At 38.9% G+C, this 22413-nt stretch overlaps 1 protein-coding gene across 1 annotated transcript in view; it reads left to right on the top strand.

Annotated features, from left to right (window-relative positions):
* Positions 1-20895, top strand: part of LOC139708665 (H(+)/Cl(-) exchange transporter 7-like) — a 44713-nt gene extending 23818 nt beyond the window's left edge. Inside the window, exons 6-21 of the mRNA XM_071620600.1 lie at positions 1211-1320; positions 2007-2150; positions 4198-4281; positions 5702-5860; positions 6741-6857; positions 10101-10222; positions 11714-11855; positions 12663-12756; positions 14099-14256; positions 14683-14740; positions 15398-15611; positions 16084-16198; positions 16959-17030; positions 17822-17998; positions 19063-19143; positions 19584-20895. Coding sequence (XP_071476701.1) covers positions 1211-1320; positions 2007-2150; positions 4198-4281; positions 5702-5860; positions 6741-6857; positions 10101-10222; positions 11714-11855; positions 12663-12756; positions 14099-14256; positions 14683-14740; positions 15398-15611; positions 16084-16198; positions 16959-17030; positions 17822-17998; positions 19063-19143; positions 19584-19679 — 1943 coding nt within the window. The 3' untranslated portion in view covers positions 19680-20895. The remainder of the gene's footprint in view (positions 1-1210; positions 1321-2006; positions 2151-4197; positions 4282-5701; positions 5861-6740; positions 6858-10100; positions 10223-11713; positions 11856-12662; positions 12757-14098; positions 14257-14682; positions 14741-15397; positions 15612-16083; positions 16199-16958; positions 17031-17821; positions 17999-19062; positions 19144-19583) is intronic.
* The last annotated feature ends 1518 nt before the right edge of the window (positions 20896-22413 follow it).

Genomic DNA, 22413 nt, shown 5'->3' with positions numbered 1-22413 from the left:
ATCATCTTCATCTTTCACTGTCATCACTGCCACTATTAGTGCAGGCATCACAATAGTAGACCTACCAAGTCTTACACATCAAGGGATAGGACTCATGCCTTGGGGTCTCTCTCATGCTTACATCCCAGACAAACTTTTTCTCTTGATTAGAAAAACAAAAAAACAAAACAAAACAAAATATAGATTTTCAACTACCAAAAAATGTCATGTTGCGGGACAATCTTTTTTTTTACCAGAATATTATGTCAGAGTATTGTTTAATATGCAGTAGATTACACGATTTACACTTATAAATGCTGAAGCTCCTTGCGATGGGAAGGGGGAACCCTTCTGACACCCTCCACCCACGTTATTGCTTTGATCCGTTGAGCAACCCTGATGTGCCACGAAATCTCACACCCAGCTGCTGTTGATTTCATTAATTCATCCACTTCTTGTGTTTTCCATTCAGAGATGACAATTGCACACCTTCCAACTCTCCCTTATTTGAATGGAGGATCGCTGAAAGCTAAAATTTCTCTTCATGTCCTGACAATCAATAGCAGTGATATCATTGCATTCATCATCATCATCCTCATCATCATCACCATCATCATCATTATCATCATCATCACTGTCATTATCATGATGATGAGGATGATGATGATGACGATGACAATGATGATGATGATCGTCATCCTCATCATCCTCATGGCCAGCCTGTATTATCTGTAGAACCAAAAATAAAAGTTGTTCTTACAATGGTCAATAGATGTACATCTCCTGTTTTTGTTTTTGTTTTTGTTTTTTTCCCAATATTTAGCTTGGGTGTTTTTTTCATCAAATATATGAAAGTGCACTTTTGTTCAATGAAAAGTATGTTTGATATTTTATTCTGAATTAATTGTATACTAGTATGGCACAGTTATTCTATATTAATTTCCCCTTATTTACACGAAGTGTCTTGTCTATATAATATTTTCTTTACTGTTCGTGAATATATTGAGGTTGGCAGCCCTGTAAATATCTGTGAATATTTTCATCTGATGTCTTGTATTACTCTAAAGTAAAATATGTATGGAACCGTGTCTTTCAAAGTGACAATAAGCCACCTTCATAGCAAAACTGTACGGAAACTTAGCTAGCTGTGGTGCCATGTGATTCACTATACTCTCTCCTACGTTGCTCTTGGTATCTACATTCTAGAGTTTTCCTTAGCAAGATCTATCAGTATTCAGTGGTAGAATGGAAGATGCTTATATGATGAAGCCGTTTGGTGCATGGCTTGGTATTGGCATTGGATTTGTTTTCATCGCATCATTCCTAGTAGCCGTTGGAGAGGTAAGAGCACTATGTTGTATTGGGTTTGTTTGTTTGTTTGTTTTTTGAGTAGTTTTGCTGCTAATTTCTTGAGCCAATCAAGGTCACAGCTTTAAAGTGAAAATCTACTCCATGTTTCAGTTGACTTCTAGAAATGATTGAGTGAAACCAAGCTAAAAAGAACACTGACATATTAGTTACAGCCTTTCTTGGCATGTTCAGATCTGGTGAGAGCGTCTGTGTGATTTTGTTTCTCTGTGATTTGGTGCCGTTTGGTTATGCTCTTAAATTGTCATTGTTAGTGTTTTTTAATGTGAGTGAAATGTGATTTTTTTTTTTTCTGCTCTTTCTTGTCCGTTTATGTTCATTTGTTTTTTTTTAATTTCAAATACAGTAACCTCTTCATCACTGAATTTGTAATGGTTCTCTTAATTGGTAACGTGTCATAGAAGATTAAAGTTGGTGCCTTCTCTCAAATGGAACAATTATGTGAATATCTTTTCAGATTTGTGCTGATACATTGAATGAAACCATTTCCTATAATCTGTCTACAACTTGTAAGATGTGCAGTGAAATTTAGGGTGGCCAGTTCAAAAGACATATTTTGTTTTGTTTTATTTGGAGGAGAATGGGATAGGGGGTGTAAGAGTAGGCTACAACTGTGGAGATGTGATCAGCCATTAGATGCTGCATGCCTCTCATTTCAGCCCGTTGCCATGGGAAGCGGTATACCGCAAATCAAGTGCTACCTGAATGGGGTCAAGATACCGCACGTGGTGCGGGTCAAGACGCTGGCGTGCAAGGTCATCGGCGTGATCTTTGCTGTGGCGGGAGGACTCACTGTTGGAAAGGTGTGTATTATTTGTCATAAGGAAGTAGAGGTTTCATACTCGCGACAAAGGATCATGAGTTACTGTATACGCTATATATTTCGCGGGGGTTTTATTTTCGCGAATTTCGCGAGTCGGGAGATATTAACACGCGAAAATATAACCTTCCAAAATGAATCCCTTGCCTTGATGATACAAACATTTCAGTACTAGTATACCATGTCACGGCTTACCGAACAGACCATACTGGCTAAGCTTGTTTATGTACATATAGCACGTCCACGTCTACTTACGAATACTGTAGAGAGCCAATCCATTATCGCAAGGGGACCACTCGTCAGAAATCTGGTGCGATGGACTTAACCACTTCAAAAATGTTGAATTCTAACTTACGCGGTACTAGTTCGCAGAGTTTGGTAAGTTTTTTTCATGCAGTGTATAACTAGTATCATTCTTATTTGCTAGTAAGTTGAAAATTCACACTTTTTTTGCCACTTCATATTTTCTCTGGTCCCCCAATCGCGAATTTAACCACTCGCGAAAATGTGTGACAGCGGCAATTCGCGACAATTTATGTACGCGAAAATTATAGTGTATACAGTAGCCTAAAACTGTGTACTTTAAAGCCCCGGTTGTGTGGGTATACCATGGTGTGGAAAGGCTAGCCCTGCTTGGGTATATTCAAGAATGCCCATAGTGCATTATGTACAGCTTTATCACTGATCTCTATGTAAGTACACACCATAGCGAAGAATCTCAACTAGAGTTGACTGTTACTGATGAGAGTATGCTTCGAAGCACATTTTCGCAGACCGGTGCTACATTTGTATTCATGGTTTTTTAAATGTGACCCACTACTGTGGGCAGTGCAATGAATCAAGCCATCCATGAGTCCCCCTTGCTGCCAGGTCTTTAACCCGTTGAGGACGGACTGATTTTGCCAGAGACTCCAACTCTCCCGCCGAAAACCCATTTTTGCAAAATCTCCCGTTCTCCCGCTTGAGATTTAATTTCTCCCGCCCTGGCTCTTTGTCTCCGATTGGAAAGGATTTCTTACTTATTTCTATCGTATGTTGAAAAAATAAGCCTTAGATAGCACCAGAGAGCATCTAAAACCCTAGGAACTTGGCGCTTTGCACACATCAACTTTGAGTCTCCTGATTGCTATGGGTTTCAGGCGGGAGAATCTCCAGATCAGAAGGTGTTTTGGGTTGGAGTCTCTGTTTTGCTACAACACACATTTCCCATAGACCCCTGCCCGAGTATACTCGGGACTCATCCTCGACAGGTTAATAATCTTGCAGCTAGTGGACTACCCTCATGGTATGCCAAGACTCTGTTCATATTTCATCATTGTAGAAGTGAATCACTACCAATCTTTAAGCATACCAAAGTCTCATAGCCAGTGGACAACCTTTAAAGCGTACCAAAGCCCTTTCTGACCTAACAACAACTAGCAGTTTGTGTACCTTTTCAAAAGAGACTCACCATGGGTTACCTGTAGACGTACCAGTGAAGTGCGCTTCTGTAAAACATTAACTTAAAATGAGAGTTGTTGGTATTGTTGTTTGAAATGTATACTTATTTTACCCAAGATTATCCACCAGGTTATCAGAAGGGCATTAAAGGCAGATTCCATGACCTGTAGAAGAGCTTTAAAAAAAATCATGAAAATTGGGTACTATATCTTTTATATCAGTCAATATGCAGTAATATTGTGCTCTTGAACACCTTAGTTTCTCATATTTTCTCATTGAGGCTGCTATCACTATCAAGCACTTGCTTAAAATGGCAGGCTCCTGCATCCCCCCCCCCCACCCCTGTACCTGAAAATAAGTGTATTGTTCACTTCTTTGATTTCATAGTATTACGTCCAAATACTTTTAGTAATAAAAGAATGTTGTGATTATAGTACTGTGAATGTACAGGCAATACTTTTTTTTTTTCAATTTTGTTGTTGTCAGATACACGTGTTGTCATTTTTCATATATTATCTCTGTGGAAAAATGCAGGAATATGATCAAACTGAAACTGAATTGAAGCTTTATTATGTCACATGACCATTTAGGAAGGTCCCATGATTCATGCTGGTGCTGTCGTGGCTGCAGGAGTGTCACAAGGGAGGTCGACGACCTTCAAAAGGGATTTCAAGGTAAGCTATAGATATCACTTTAAAGCCATTAGCACAGCCAGCTGGGATCATCTCAGTTTCAAATACATGGATGATTCAAATTATGCCTCTTCATTTGTTTCATATTTTTGTAGTTTGTTGTGAAATAGCCTAGAATGTCAAAGTGGAAATATGCATGAATTTTGTGCGACTTGAAACCAGTACACAAATAAAAGCCCTCAAATCTTTTTACTTGTTATATTTGATACTAATCTCTCATATTTTGATTGCACTGAATTAGAAGCGTGGAAGATCTATGTCACCAGGCTGAGCACCAAAAAAATACTAGCACGAAAATGTCCATGTTTAGAGTGTGGTCAAACTTGTATTTATACAACGTCTGATTACATGCAAATTCTCACTGATCTATTACACTCTGTCACTGTGTTCAGTAATGCATACATAAGAGGTAACAGATTGAGCAGAGCTTTATATGCTTCCAACTTTCATGAATATAAGGCACAAATTCTGCTGGGGCTTATAGCTCTTAATAGTGATACAATGACTCGGAAGTAGTGTGAGGAGGAAAAAAGGTGGAGAAAATGAATGCAAATATCAGAGGCTAGACTATCACAATGTAAAGTGAAAGTTTCCCCAAATGTGACCGCCCAGCTCAAAACCCACAAAAAGTCACAGATTAGAAATCTCTGTAATGGACCAAAATATGTCATTGGGGTTGACGAACTCAAATTTTTCAAGGTTGTCTTTTCTTGAAGAGTAATTTTTTTTTTTTCTCTGCCTATTGTCACAATTTGGCAACTAAAAACAAAACAGAAGTCAAGGTATTCAGCAGTTTTTCTGGATCATATTTGTATCCGGCAGATGCTGCTTTCAGTGGAAAATAGAATAGAGTGACCTAATCTTTGAATCCTCCTTTCTCCCTGTTCTATTAAATTGCCTCTCATAACTCTCACTTATTCCAGTTATTTCGTGAATGGGTCAAGATCGTCTCATTCTAACAAGTAATATTTCACATTAAAGCTTTGATAGAGCATATTCTTTTAAAATATGTACAATAGTGGCAATTCACTGTGATCGATTTGTTGTTGTTGTGGGTATTCAGTTGGATGGTCACAAACATATTAATAGAACACATCAGTGCAGTTTGAAGAAACTTGAATATATCAGAAAACTATGGATCCTGTCTTTTCATCCATCAATAAGGGACACCAAATCTTGAAAGATACATAACTTTTGGACAGATCGTCCAATTTTTTCAAACTTCATGAATGTGTTCGACTAATATTACTGCATTTATTCAATCCAGAAATATATTTTGGAAACTTCCCCTTTAACTTTGCAGTCATAAGCACCAGCCACTCTTTTTACAAAGCACCCCCCCCCCCCCATGTAACTATAATGCTTATGCAATTGTTCTTCTGCCTTTGTTTCTCTTGCAAAGCTCTTCCAGTACTTCCGCTCGGACCACGAAAAGCGGGACTTTGTGTCTGGTGGTGCAGCAGCAGGTGTGTCGGCTGCCTTTGGGGCACCAGTAGGGGGCGTCCTGTTCAGTTTGGAGGAGGGAGCCAGCTTTTGGAACCAATCCCTCACCTGGCGCATAGTAAATGCCGAAAAATCTATGCTTTCTCTCAACTTCTTGAAAAGTCTGCTCTTCAATTTGCTGTAGTGCCATGGCACCATGCATTACTTTTGAATACTGTAAAAGGTGTTATTTTCAGGAGGTTTTAATTTTGCTGAATTTGTGCGAATCAATGTTGGGCCACGAATTCAACAATATGGGAAAAATATCGGCACTTAATCTTTATTGCATTATGCATCTTTGTGCACTCAATCATATACTATGTACATTTACAGTAAATTGGCGGAGTGAACGGACAGGCTTTAGTGCACTTATGAAAGCCTCGGTGTTAAATTGCCAAAACATCATCCTGCGAAAATGTCTGTGACCTCTTCATTAACAGATGCGCGAAAATAACAGCTTTTACAGTACCTGTGACAGATTGTAATACTAACCACATGCATTCGGCTGTTTTCATTTCTCTATTACTATGGAAATTGATGCAATTCAGTATTGCTGCTTTTGACTGAGAATGGAAGTTAACTATGATTTTACCTGATAACATTGATGATTGTTATTGAATTGTGATCATTCACAGTTTAATTTCAACCTTTATAATGGCATTGCTCATGATCATAGTTTTACTACTACTTCACCTACAACTGCTGACACTACTACAAGTGTACTTTTGCTGTTGCTAAAGCACCATAAAAATTATTTATAATGATCATAATGGTAATAATAATGATAGGCAACTTTGTCATTTATCAAAGAGATACAAAGGAGACAGCAATGGATAATATGAACTGTGATTGCAAAATTCCAAATCATCTCTTTAAAGGGAAGGGAAAAAAGGCAAGTTCCACATTGCACATAAGATTTTCTTTTGACAGTGAACCTTTGTTTTGTTTCCATCCTCTAGTTCTTTTGTTCGATGATAAGCACCTTCACGCTCAACGTTGTGATGAGTGCCTACAATGGAGAATCATGGGGTCTATCCAGTCCTGGTCTCATCAACTTTGGGGAGTTCCCCGTGCAGGTAAGGTCTAAGTTGCTTGCCTCAGGTCATTAAACTTTTTATTATGCCTCCGCCAACGAAGTGGCCGGAGGCATTATGTTTTCGGGTCGTCTGTCCGTACGTCCGTCCTGTTTTGTTTTGTTGATATCTCAAGAACCGTGTGGTGGTTTTACATCGAAGTTGGTATGAGGGTATATCCTGGGGGGATAATACTTTGTTTGGATTTTAGGGTCACGGGGTCAAAGGTCAAAGGTCACAGGTTATTTTGTGAAAAAAGTTGAAATTTCATGTTTTTCTCCATATCTCGCAAATGGTTCAAGGTATCTTCATGGAACTTAGTATATATGCATGTCCCGATGGGCAGTGATTATCTAGGGAAGTTGGGGGTCATGGGTCAAAGGTCAGGGGGTCAAAGGTCAAGGTCAACCCCTCAAAATATCACTACTTTCCTTATATTTATGCAATGCCTGAACGATTTTTTTTAACTTGATGTATGCATGTATTACCCAATATATATTCTGTGGGAAGTTTCTTGCCAAAAGGTCAAAGGTCAAGTGAAAGTGCTAAATTGCACTTTTTCCTCCATATCTCGAAAGTAACTCAAGGTATATCATCATGAAACTTACATATTTATGCATGTTCTACCTAACAGCGATTCTCTTTGGAACTGTGAGGTCAAAGGTCAAAGGCCAGGTTTAGCTAATACTATTTTACCATTTGATACTGAAATTATACTTTTTCTCAATACCTTGAAGAACTACTCAATGCATGAACTTATAAAAGGGTCAAAAGTCAAGTAAAAATCATCAGTTCCCCAAATACCTGCACTCTGACGTTTTAATCATTCATCCAATTGAACCTAGTTCTAGGAAAGTGAACATTCAGCACATTTGTGGCAAACCTGTCCTTTTAATATTTTGCCAATTGTGTGAAACTGTCATCACACATTGTCAAGACATTGTACTATAGACCTATTAGGAGAACCATGCATTATGGCGGAGGCATACCAGTCGCCCTAGCGACATTTCTAGTTGAAACTAAAACAAATGACAGTGCAGAACAAATTAAACAAAAAAAAAGACAAATTCTAAATTTATGGTTGCCCCATACCCATTTTTGTCGAGCCCACCGGAGGTGAGGGGGGACTAAGGAACGCCTGCGGCGTCTGTCCGTCCGTCCGTCCGTCCGTTGTCCGTCTGTCCGTCGTCTGTCCGTAATGCTACAAAAACTTCAATAACTTTTTACTCTGGGCTTCAATTGCAATCAAACTTCGAGGGAAGAGGGGTCATACAAAGTTTCACATTTTACCATACATGAAGGTCACCTCAAGGTCAAAGCTCACAGGCAGGGATTAATAAACTTCAGGGCACAATGTTAAGTTTTTATGGCACGTTTCTATTATGGGTCATAACTTTTGATCCATAGGTCCATTTCTGACTAAACTTGGATGGTAGATGTCCCTTGGGGAGTGGATGATCACCACAAGGTCAAAGGTCACAAGCAGGGGTCAACGAACTTTTAGAGCCCAATGTTAAGTTTTTATGGCATGTTTCTATTATGGGTCATAACTTTTGATCCATAGGTCCGTTTGTGACCAAACTTGGATGGTAGATGTCCCTTGGGGAGTGGATGGTCACCACAAGGTCAATGGTCACAGGCAGGGGTTAACGAACTTTAAGAGCCCAGTGTTAAGTTTTTATGGCACGTTTCTTTTTTGCCATAAATTTTTACCCTTTTATATCTCTTTTTATCTGTTATATCCCATTTGCGTACAATTTCTTGTACGCGAATGGGCGGGACACATTATGGCACTTGCCTTGTTTTTTATGCCTCCGCCACGAAGTGTTGCCCGAGGCTTTTTGTTTTCGGGTTGTTCGTCTGTCCGTCTGTCTGTCCGTCCGTCCGTTTCTTAATCAATTTTGTGGACAGCGTATCTAAAAAACTGTGAGAGGTATCATAATGAAACTTGGCATGTATCTGTATGATTGGGCGAAGTTGTGCCTATCAACTTTTGAGTACACATGGTCAAGGTCAAAGATCAAAAGGTCAAGGTCAAATGCTCAAAATTTCACTATTTCCCCTATATCTATGCAATGCCTGGAGGTATTTTCTTGAAACTTGGTGTATACATGAACTAGCAAATAAAGATTGCTCAGAGAGCATTTTCGGTCATGAAGTCAAAGGTCAAGGGTCAAAGGTCAAGTGAAAATGTTAAAATGTCACCTTTTTTCTCCTTATCTCACAAATATTTCAAGGTATCTTCATGGAACGTAGTATATATGCATGCACTGACTGGCAGTGATTATTTAGGAAATTTAGGGGTCATGGGTCAAAGGTCAGGTGTCAAAGGTCAATGTGAACTCATCAGAATTTCATTATTTCCCTCTTATATGATGCAATGCCTGCAGGATTTTTATTACTTGAAACTTAGTGTGTGCATGTATTACCCAATACAGATTCTCTTGGAAGTTTCTTGCCAAGAGGTCAAAGGTCAAAAGGTCAAAGGTCAATTTGAAGTGCTAAATCTTACTTCTTCTTTAAACTTATAAAGGAGTCAAAAGTTGGGTACAAATTCTCAAATCCCCAAATACCTGCACTCTTCGACAGTATAATAGCCGTATTCATCCAATTAAACCTAGTTCAAGGAAAGTGAACATTCAATGCATTTGTGACAAACCTGTCATCTTACTATTTTGCCAGTTATGTGAAATTGTCATCACACATTTCCAAGACATTGTGCTATAGACCTGTTCGGAGAACCATGCATTATGGCGAAGGCATACCAGTCACCATAGCGACATTTCTAGTTTTGTCATGAATTGGTGTGCAATCACTAATCATGACCTTGATGAGTAGATCCAACATAAAAGTTTTGTCCATCAAAGTGATTGTGTCTTAAAGTGATTGTATCATCAAAGTGATCATGCTTTTTCATACATGGGCCCAAAACTTTGGAATAGCCTGCCAAAATCTCTATGACAAGCGTCTTCTATTGATGGTTTTAAAAAGAACCTCAAGACCAACCTTTTTCATTCAAATTGACAATTGTTTACCTGTATGTATATGTGTAGGTATATGGTTTGTTTATTGTTCTTATTATCTTCTGTGATACTCTGTTGTAACGTGATACATTTGTGTACTCTGTTGTACAGCGCCATGAGTATCTTTTTAGGTAGAACGAGCGCTTTATAAGAGTCTCTCTATTATTATTATTATTATCATCATCATTATTTATTGTTTGGATATATTATTGTTTGCTTCCAGAAAGACAAACCAGCATACCAAGTGTGGGAGCTTCCCATCTTCCTGTTGATGGGCGTGGTCGGCGGGTTGCTAGGTGCCCTCTTCAATGCCATCAACTATCGTCTCACTCTCTTCAGGATGAAGTAAGTCACCAAGGAGGACCGTCTCTTCATCTGATGATGCCAATGAATAGAGCGAGATAAGGAGGGTGATGACCTGTGAAGATGTTGCTGCTGTTGCTCGTGAATATTGATGCTGTTGTCGATGATGATGACAACGATGAGGATATTGATAATGAGGATGATGATGGTAATGATGATGATGATGATGATGATGATGATGATGATGATGATGATGATGGTGAGGATGAGGATGACATGAGATTACAGGGTGATGCACATGCATCTTTTCAGGGAAGTAATGCTCCATGTGTGAGCTGACTTTCGTGACTACGATATTGTTTCACATACATTGTAGCAGTAGAAGTTCCATTTAAAGCAGATTCAAGGCAGACAGAAAGTAAAAACAAAGAAGAAATTCTGGAACTTACTAATAGATGCTTTCATGAAACAACACTGGTCGTAGTCACACATGCACATTCGAGGAGTTGATGCTGTCAATCTGGTTTGTATATAGAATTATCATAGCCTATTCTATTTGGCAATAATTCATCCACTGAGACCCCCTTAAAGCTGCACAGCCATCATTGCTGAATTTTTTAAACTCAAGAACAATTTACAGGTTTTTCTTCTTCAATGTGTGTCAAAAGAGGGCATTTAGTGAAGATTTTTAGCAGCTTGTGGAAGAAATTAGGAGGCCTTGGCATGACCACCTTAATATTTGATTTGCATTGTAACCATCACTGATATCCCTTTACCTTTCTTATGAAGACATGTGAAAGGTTGAAATTTCACACCTTTCTTCTTGTCAGTATGATTGTTATGAGCGTCAAATTTTGTCGATAATTATATAATATGAACTGGCATTGAGGGGGATTTGACATTTATTGCCTAAACTGGAATTGCATTGCCCCAGCCAAAGACAAGGGCAATATGATTCTAGTGAGGGCAATTCATGTTGTATCCCCTGAAAGTAGCCAGTCCATATTATTATCATGATAACAAAATCAGACATCTAGAGCAAACTTAAAAATATTGACAATTAATGTAGTATCACATCTTGAAATGACATTTCAATGAGGGGAAAAACAGATTAGATAACAGTGCAACTTGTTAGTACTGGATGTGGTATGACTAACCATCTCTTGATAGGTATGCAAACAACGGCTTCACAAGTGTGTGAATGCTTGCCAAGCATGCAAACTCTTTTGCTACAAGTGCGTGATAGCATGTTTATGGTGTCTATCCAACTTTTTACCTGCTTTTACATGCATTTTACAATTGACTTTTCTGAGTGGGCAATAACAAAATTATTGACCGGTCAATAATGATGATGGTCAAAAATTGTTCAATAAGGAATTGAAGTTGCCTTGCTCAGATGTTTGACACAGTTAATAATACTCTTTATACATTTATCAAAGCCCACTTGACAAATCTCATAAATTTTCCACTTCAATAACAAAATACCAAACAAGTTTTTGCTGTCACTTTTCTCCTGTTTGCTCCATGCGGTAGGTACCTGCACTATGCCTGGTCCCAGATGCTAGAAGCCATGCTCGTTGCCGCTGTTACCGTAACCGTCTGCTTCCTGGTGATATATATCAGCTCTGGATCAGACTGCAGGCCGATTGACAAGACCGTCATATACCCAGTGCAGGTTGATAAGATGCCTGAAACGCAGAGACTCCAACTCTCCTGCTTTCGACGGGAGATCTCCCGCCGAAAGCCCATTTTTGCAAAGCTCCCGTTCTCCCGCTTGAGATTTAATTTTGCCCGCCCTGGCTCTTTGTCTCCCGCTTGAAATGATTTCTTACTTAGTGTCATCATATGTTGAAAAATAAGCCTTAGATAGCATGAGAGAGCATCTTGAACTCTAGACACCGGCCGCAAGGAACTTCGTGCTTTGCGCACATCTAGTCTCCCATTTGCTAAGGGTTTCAGGCGGGAGAATCTCCAGATCAGAAGGTGCTTGGGGTTGGAGTCTCTGGAAACCGTTCCATGACATTTGCTCCTGCGACAATTTCTCTTTTGGAATATTTGCACGCTAAAACCAAACATATACAAGAAGTATTCTACCCACAAATATAACCCTAACCTTGATCCTAATCCTCACATCAAACTAAACTGAAAGCCCAATCACATCCCTAACCCTTACCCTAAGTCCTTGGAGAAAATAAAACCGGAGCAATGTATTGTTTCAGGAGCAAAGGTTGTGTTACTGCCTGAAACACCACCCTGAGATGACCTTTACTCTTTGTCTTTTATGTTTGTTGAAGTATGATGCAAAATAGGAATTATTCCCTTCATTTCAAGTCAAGAAGTCGATCCATCAGATATTGAATTTGTGAAGCAGTCTATGAAAAAATATTCATACGTTTGAAATCTTAAGGCCTGTCAGGTTTTATTTTAATGTGGAAGCCTGTAAAAATGATAACACAGCATTTTTTTAAATCCTTGATTTCAGCTCTTTTGTGGGGATGGCGAGTATAGTTCCTCCAGTTCACTCTTCTTCAATGTCCCGGAAGAGTCTGTGAAGCTCCTGTTCCACAAAGAGCCAGGTAGGTGTTCTCCAAAGGTCCTTGACACGAGTGTGTCCTTTTCTTGTTTTGGACAAAGTTGAGACATAGGCAGAGACAGGGCAACACCAAGCCAGAACATGTTTTTGAGGAAAGTACCGTATTAAAATAATGATAATGATAATAATTATAATATCATTGGTGTTGATGATACAGTAATCTATGCTATATTTAGATGAGATTATGACAGAAAAATGTAAATGTTACATTATATGTGACCCGCTAAAACAAAAGGATCCGAAAGTCGGGGGAGGACAATTTTCTGAAAATTGCATGACATTATTCCCTTACTCTTCTACTTTAATTTCATATATAGCACAACTCATAAAAGTACTCGGTTACGGAGATATCGATGATTTTATTAGCGCATGTCAAGTGGTTGAGGAAATCAGTGTTTCGAGAAAAACGCCTTCAAAGTTATCCTTCCAACGCTATCATGATCAAGGGGAGGCGAGACAGTTTTCACTGCCTGACAAAGAAGGTAGGCTCCTAGCAACCTCCGTGATGTTCATTCAAGCTTAGCGCCAGAGGTCTACGCCCGACCAATCAGTAATCAGGATGCCACGCACTGACCAATAAGATCACTCCCTCATTGCTAGGGGCGGAGCCTAGTTGCGGCGCTAAATCCAAATCTTCGGACACGTTTCTGTTACGTTGAAAGTCGGAAAATCATGGCCCAGAAAAACGCTGATTTCTTGCCTTTCCTTTGATCATTTAGCTTCGAAATTTCGGCAGATGATAGACAAAACATTAGAGTACAGAAGTATGCCAAAAACAGAAATATGATTGTATTGACCAATTTTGATGATATGACTTCAAACTCAATTTTCTCGGCTCAGCCGTCAGTGACTCTAGGATCCTTTTGTTGTAGCGGGTCACATATGTCAATATAATAATCTCTTTTCTTTCCCTCCCCTCTCTCAAAAGGTCAAACTGTGTACAACTTTCTCCTCATAGCCCATCCATGTGGCAGGAAAGTTTGTGTATACAGGATGTTGTTGTCTGGAAGATGTGGACATGCTGTTTACACCGTATAATTAGCGAGTTTAAACCTTTCAGGAATCGGGATGTCTGACAATTTCTGAAGTAATTAGATTCAAGATCGTGCGTGGAGTACAGTGATAAACAGGGAAACATAAGCATGTACTTTGCATTGCATTTGTGTCATAATAAGTTATCATAATATTTTTGCATAATTTGTGAAAATAAAATTCCCCACAAAATACATGGCATATACAGTATGTGAAATTTTCAAATGTTCACACATATATTTGGGCTGTAGTCCTGAGCATAAACTTTGGTGTTGGTGCATTTTCTCTTGCAGGGTCCTACAGTCTTCCCATCCTGGGTGCATTCATTGTCACCTATTTCCTGCTGGCTTGCTGGACTTACGGCCTCAGCGTGCCCAGTGGGCTCTTCATCCCATCCTTGCTGGTCGGGGCCGCCTGGGGCCGCATGCTGGGGGTCCTCCTCAGCAGTGCGGTGGGTCACATCTTCTCCGGTCATTGTTAACCCATTATCCCACTGACCATCATACCTTCAGATGCCCTGTCACAAGCAGCCAAAAAATGCCCCATACTCCCATCAAGCTAGAATAGTCAGCAAAACCTAATTGTCAGTACTGCCCAGTTGGTGTATAGGTCTTCATGCACGTTTGATGGGTTTCCTTTCAATTGCAAACCTCTTTTGAGAACTTGTTTTGTCTTGAAGGTACAACTAACTTCAATATACAAAATGCAAATCATAGATATTTTTTATATGCAAATGCTCCATATTTTGATAGGTAGTGTTATGCATCATACTTTTGTGAAAAATGTATCATATGTCAGGGAAACGTGTACCGGGTATACAATGTATGTTTATTTGTTTGTTTGTTTTTCTCTGCTCTACTTCTCTTTCTGATAACAGACCAGTGGGATATCACAGCCAGGAATTTATGCATTAATGGGAGCAGCAGCACAACTCGGTGAGATTGCGCTGAAATCTGTGAAATTCGAAACTGCTTGTATTTTCCTGCGATTTTGACTATCGCTTTTCTTCTGCTCCACGTACCAAGTGTAAATAGTTCACCACTTGAATGTGATGTCAGATTCATTTTCACCAGAATATCCCCAAATACACACATAGTGATTTTTTCCCACTTTTGATACACCGTATGTGGCAAAAAAAAAAATGACTTCATTCAGTTTCTGCCCTGTAAATGTTTCTTTATGAATGTAAATGCTTTTGTTTCACATTACTCTTGGCATCCTTGTAATTTCGAAAGCCAGCTGATAGATCTCCTGGTGTCCTCCTCTTGGAAACCACATTTGCAACTGATCCACTCAAACTCAAACTGCCATCATAAATCCAGGATTCCAAACCCAGTGCCCTGCTGGTGACATGATTTTAATGGTGTTACATCCTTTGTATTCTCTCTCTCTGAAAAATTCATTTTGTGACTGTTCCATCAAAGGGGTCTTTGCAAATATGGTCATGTTCAGAGATATTCTAGCAGTGGTATTTTGTTTTTACTAGTGGCAGCAAACTTTTCATTTATCCTTGTATGAATGCTTCTTGTGTAGCTTCTCTGTGAAATTGCTTGCATTGAGAAAGGTTTGGTCCTGGCCTTAATTCTTTGCAGGTGGCATCATCCGGATGACGATAAGTCTCACCGTTATTCTCATGGAGGCAACAGGAAACATCTCCTACGCCCTACCCCTCATGCTGGTCCTCATCATCGCAAAATGGACGGGCGACATCTTCAACCACGGTCTCTACGACATCCACATCCAGGTGCAGAGCGTGCCACTGTTGCCGTGGGAACCGCCTCCACTTGGTGCCACTATACGTGCTACGTACGTTAGTGTTATGCTTCCTGGTGTGACTTCTTGTGATATGGATGTTTTATGTACAATTGCAATATTTCTCTAAATTTTGACATTGCACATTCTAAGCAAATGATATGCTCATCTGTGCTTGCCATCATCCACTTGTGATTGCATTATTGCAATGAAAACAAATGTAAAGAAATTACATGTTGACTGTGTAGACTTTGATTCTTCGTTTATTAGTCAGATATTTATCTTTCTCATTCTTGGATGTGCATTTCTCTATGCCTATAACTGTCATGACTTCATGGTTTTGTTGTTGTTGTTGTTCAGACTATACATTCAAGCTATTATATTCATTTTAACATTATATTAGTATGTGATAATGTGCTAGTTCTATTTAATTACCATCTTTGGTTGTTGTTTTTTTTTGGGGGGGAGGGGAATTGGCATGAACTCAATTTATATCAGCTTGTTTCAATTCTGTGTTTTCAAACAGGGAGGTGATGAGTGCAGACATAGTCACTTTTAACACGGTGGAGAGGGTCTCTCGCATCGTTGAGGTTCTTCAAGACCAGTCTCACAATCATAATGGGTTTCCTGTGGTAGATCCGGTAAGTTCTCACTTCTAGCCTGCGCTTTGCCTCTTAGATGTGCCACATTCGTGCTCACAAGCACGCCAAGGAGTGCTACATTCATACTTTCTGGCAATTGTCAAACTGTTGCTGTCTACATCCATTCATCGCAGAGGATTGTATTGCATGCATGACTGATTCTGTGTTCTTCTTTTACACAGAAATATTACAAAGATAATGTGAAAGATGATTCATTTGGCAGCTACAATTACTCCATCCCGCACAAGTCAGTATTCAGTCTTTATAAGTGTAACGAATATATGATGAGAAGAATCCAAATTTCTATTTTTAATTTCAATTTGAAAAAGATTAGATTCAGTGAAGATTTCTCGTGTGGCAGGGTAGTGACAACCCTGTGAGATCATTACATCGTCTGATTTTAAAATTTGGTTGCAGCTTACATTGTATATCCATAGTTTGTGAAACCTTTTGAAGACTGAGATTCAGTAACTTTCACATTTTATATCCGGACTGCATAAAACTTCTCCCATTATGTTTGCTGGATTTTACTCTCTGTGGAATGGAAAAGAGACTTCCATTTTGTGATAGACTAAGTGTAGAATGATGGAGCACATAGAACATAATGGGCATCCATTCTTCACAATGTGCATTAGCAGAAACTATGAAAATGAGAGTTGTGTGATGTGACCTTTTTTCTCTGGCATTCTAATGTTCAGTATATTTTCCTTTGCAAGTTGAAAAATGTTATTCAAGAAATATTTTCTTGTTTCTATCCCAGGATGGAGAGACACATGGGACATTCAGAGGACTTATACTTAGATCTCAACTTATTGTTCTTCTCAAGGAAAAGGTAAGGCATTGTTCTGGACTCAGAACTATAAATGTTCTTACTTATAGAGAGATGTGAGAGGTCATTAATACAGAATGTCTTTAACCACTGAGAATTGCTTAATGATTGCCAGGGAATGTAAGTGAGAAAGTCATTGATATTGAAATTATGTGAGGATAACATGGTGAATGATGTCCTAATAGTTCAAATGTTCTTTTCTCTTGCAATGTCTGTGTTACTCTCCTCAAATTTTTCTCATTGTCCGTTGGCTTTATGGCACTGCTTTTATGAAAAAATGAACTGTTACTGTTGAGTGATTTTTGCTCTAGAATAACACCTGACATCATTATGCATTTTTAATGTACACATGCCCCACTCATGAACCTTTTATTGCAGAGGGAAGATGGGCAGGATCCATTTACCCTGTGTGCTGTTTCATAAAAACACTTTCGAGGGTTATGATTGAGACTCGCAATACTTGGTAATCTTGTAGTTGTGATGAGAAGGGGAATGCTCACTGCTGGTTGGTTGTTGGTGGGCAGCCTCTGTGATGATTTATGTATCATCATACGCTGCAGTTGTTGCAGAGCTTTTCAATCGGTTGCCCCTTGGATTGTTCAGTCAGTTGCCAGCAGAATGGTAAAGACAACTGGAACTGATACAGGATACTCTACATCATGCAGAAGTAATCTTCATATTGTGTTTATCATGTACGTTCTACGATCCTCTGCCTGTGTATGTGGGGATCAGCAAATGATATTCATGTCATCTGTGTATTCATACTGTCGCATTTCACTCCCTGCTTTTGACAGGCTTTTAGTCTCTGGCCTTCGAGCCAAGACCCTCGGGTTCTCCTACAGATAGAAGATTTCAGGGACGCGTATCCCCGCTTCCCGGACATCCGCGAGATCAACATCTCAGAGCTTGAAGGCGACTGCACCATTGACCTTCGACCTTTCATGAATCCATCCCCGTATGCTGTCAGAAAGGTAATAATGTGTCTCGAATTTGACTTCAGAAAAAAAAAGAAAAAGAAATGTAGTCGGAGGCCATTTTCATGAGTAACTAATCTCATATTATGGATATCTAGGCCAGCGGATCACAAAAAGGTCTAAATGCTACTTAGCAGGCTATTGTATTATTGCGATGCAAATCAAATTAAATTCCTGTTCTTTTTGTGTTTCCAGTTTGAATTCACTTTGTCTTCATGATTATGACGGACATTATTTTTCTTGAAGCTTCCAGTCCCAGGGATATGATTTTAGTCATGAAATATTGTAGAACCAGAAACATTCATAAAAGCAGAAGCAGAAGCATTCGCAAAATTAAACTTTCACAATTAAGGAGGCGTTGGCCTTTTTCACAGCATGAGACACTGACAGATTGTGACTGGCATTCAATACATTATGTAGATAAAAAACTTTCATCTGCATTTTACTTCCCCGAATCTTGGCTTTTTGTTAAATTCTCAAAGTTTGATGCATGCAGAAATTATTTCATTGACAGTATGTTGTGAATGCAAGTGGCAATTGAATCTTAAAGGAGACCTCCGGATGATTTTCAGATTTCTACATTTGAACAACTATAAATTAGTTATAATGAGGACAGAGTTTCGGAATTTGTGATAATTGGGATGAAGAATAAGAATATTTTCAAAATTTAAAACAAATTGCAATGAACAAGGACAATGACATGTACATGGCAGAGTCACCATAAGAATGCTAAGTTGGGGCTCAAGGAAACAGAACAAAAGAAGAAGGCATGCACTGATTGTACACAGGTGAACTCGCAAGCAAGCAGTATTGTAATGGAGTTACAGTGCTACATTTCTGAAATATGTGAACCTCCTATGTCATCATCCTTGTTCAGTGTAATTTGTTTAAGGTTTTTCAAAGTATTGTTCCTCTGCTCAAGAACCACAGTAAATTCCACAAATCTATACATGGAGTTGTCGATTTATGTACTACATGGTGTGAAATTATGAAAATCGTCTGGAATGTCCCTTTAACTGCTTCCTATCACTTTTGTTTGTTTGTTTTTTTCTCCGTCATAGGAGGCATCTTTGCCAAGAATCTTTCGTCTTTTCCGTGCGCTGGGGCTAAGGCATCTCGCAGTCACAGACGACTCAAATAGGGTGAGACAATGCAGCTTCATATACTGAAGTAAAGTTAAACCTGTTGTAGTGACCACTTTTCTACAGCAGCCATCTGCTTTATGTGCCCACTGCAGATTTCCCCACTGATGAAGATTGTACAGAAGACCTTGTGTAATTCGGCCAGTAGCCATCCAGTTTTGTTACTGTGGTCGACATTTCATAGTGTGTCATAGATGTAGACTTTTTCTTCAGTCATAATACTGGTAGCCAGCATGTTAAGTTACATTCTGTACAGTGAAAGCCAGGATTAAATTAAACTAAAAAATAGGCATATACTTTTGAAATCATGTATTCGTAAGCTTTCAATTGCTTCCTCTGTGGCCTTGTTAATTAGAACCTAAACACAGAAATACAAATTCAATGGAGTGAGCCACAGTCAGATGTTGTCTGCCATTGTCCATTTTGACTATTTGCTGCAGGTGGTCGGCATGGTAACCAGGAAGGACCTGGCCAAGTATCGCTTCTGGAGCCACAGGGGTTCGTGCGGCATTGAAGAACTACAGATCGCGAGGTGATTGGCAATGTGGCCCGCTGTGTGCAAGCAGCAGCTTCTGTACAATCCACCAGTCACAAAATGGATGTATCAGGATTCTGTGTACGTGCAACAGACTTTATGCAACTCTTCCAGAATGGTTTCCTTACTCTACTGATCTCACGCAAGTTTCTTTGGGATCAAAACTCACAAGTCATAAAGATACTTGTTGATTCTCGTGCGTGGCCATATGCTGTGGATTCCTTTGAGCTTACTACTTGGAGTAAATTGATACAGAAGTTGAAAGTTTTATAACAATTGGACAAGAAATAAGTAAATAAAGATATGATTTTTAAAAGCTTGACATGCTTTCATAGAATTTTGATGGTGGTCTCAGTTATGTATGCAGATATGATAGGGTACTGATATCTTCTCATGAGAGTAATAGTCTCATAAATATAATTGAATTTCATTGAATGGAATTGGAATTGAGTGAATGCAAGGGGAAGAAATTGCTCTCTTCACATGATATGGTACTGGAGCTGTAAATGATTGAAAAATATGACTTGTCAAAGAAAATTTAGGTTTATTTCTGGTGAATTGGTGATGGAAAGAATGATTTCACAATATATCTACGTTTAAATCAAGTGGATAGAAGTTACATGTAGGTGGTGAGACATCATTGCCATTTTACTTTGTATATGATGTGTGGTTCTTTTGATACCCTTACCACTGTTTTGGAAAATAAGCCTGAAACATGTGAAACTTAAAACCTGATAACTATATTCTTTGTCTGATTTTATTAACTTTTCACTGCTTTGTATGTTTAACTGTTTGCAGTTATTTAAGTAGAGAGTTGAGTACATACCGCCTCAACTGGTATTTAACAGCAGAATTGAGATATACATAAGAAAATGTACAAATTTGTATTTCATAGGCAAGCTGTCAAAAGTTCCTTGCAATTGATGGTTCTTGCTTTACTTAAAACGTCTGTAATATTTTGTCTGTGTATGCAACGAGAGGTCATGGATACCAAGTTCAATGTGTGCAACCATCCAGCAGCCTCAGATTTGGCACATGACAATAGAGTGAGGCTGACCTAACCCAGAATATATGCACAAAAGAAAAAAGAAACATGACAAAATGAAAGAAAGACCTCCTGCAGCCATGTGTTAGCAAGAGCCACCTACAACATGTACAATGTATAAGGACACAAGAGACTCGGAAATGCAGGGCCAAAACAATTCATATTGTTTTCTCATTTTCTTCCAACTATGTAGATATGTTTTTATGCCTCCGCCAACGAAGTGGCCGGAGGCATTATGTTTTCGGGTCGTCCGTCCATCCGTACGTCCGTCCGTCCGTCCGTACGTCCGTCCCGTTTTGTTTTTGTCGATATCTCAAGAACCGTGATGTAGTTTTGCATCAAACTTGGTATGAGGGTATATCCTGGGGGGGGGGGGGATAATATTTTGATTGGATTTTAGGGTCACGGGGTCAAAGGTCACAGGTTATTTTGTGCAAAAAAGTTGAAATTTCATGTTTTTCTCCATATCTCGCAAATGGTTCAAGTTATCTTCATGGAACTTAGTATATATGCATGTACCAATGGGCAGTGATTATCTAGGGAAGTTTGGGGTCATGGGTCAAAGGTCAGGGGTCAAAGGTCAAGGTCAACTCCTCAAAATATCACTACTCTCCTTATATTTATGCAATGCCTGAAGGATTTTTTTTAACTTGATGTATGCATGTATAACCCAATATATATTCTGTGGGAAGTTTCTTGCCAAAAGGTCAAAGGTCAAAAGGTCAAAGGTCAAGTGAAAGTGCTAAATTGCACTTCTTCCTCCATATCTCAAAAGTAACTCAAGGTATTATCCTGAAACTTACATATTTATGCATGTTCTACCTAACAGTGATTCTCTTTGGAACTGTGAGGTCAAAGGTCAAAGGCCAGGTTTAGATAATACTATTTTACCATTTGATACTGAAATTATACTTTTTCTCAATACCTTGAAAATTACTCAATGCATAAACTTATAAAAGGGTTAAAAGTCAAATAAAAATCATCAGTTTCCCCAAATACCTGCACTCTGACGTTTTAATCATTCATCCAATTGAACCTAGTTCTAGGAAAGTGAACATTCAGCACATTTGTGGCAAACCTGTCATTTTAATATTTTGCCAATTGTGTGAAACTGTCAGAATCACACATTGTCAAGACATTAGACCTATTAGGAGAACCATGCATTATGGCGAGGCATACACCAGTCGCCGTAGCGACATTTTTAGTTTCGGAACTATAACTAGGGAACTAATGCTGCTAAATGTCTTCCTCCAGATTATTTTGTTGCTTCTCAGCAATTTCTCACACTCTTACTTGGACTAACAATGCATTGGATGATGAATGCAGACCTCGTTATATTTGGGGAAAAGAGTCACATAGTTATACTGATAAAAAAGGTTTTTAGTAATCAGATTTTCAGTATGGACCAGCAGTCTGTGTAAATGAATCTATAAGCTTGTGGGGAAAAACAAACGTAGTTATTCTTTTTGTTATGTGTATTGACACAAACATTATATGATTGTGATTGTCTTATGTTTTGGTTATTTTCTTTGTATGTTCTGCGTATGTACTTAAAACTTGAGTATGCATATTTTAATGTGCGTGCAACATGTTTTATATCTCTCTCTCAATGCATGTCCACATATGTCTGCCATGTTTGTATAAGTTGGCACCATGCTTGCGCTGTGAAATTTTCTTTGCCGTCTATGGA

This window comes from Diadema antillarum, unplaced genomic scaffold (genome assembly GCF_040938485.1).
Source record: "Diadema antillarum isolate AM-2024a unplaced genomic scaffold, OU_Dant_1.0 seq00001365_RagTag, whole genome shotgun sequence".
Classification (NCBI taxonomy): Eukaryota; Metazoa; Echinodermata; class Echinoidea; order Diadematoida; family Diadematidae; genus Diadema; species Diadema antillarum.
Note: the sequence above shows the minus strand (reverse complement) of the source record. Positions and strands in the feature narration are given on the sequence as shown.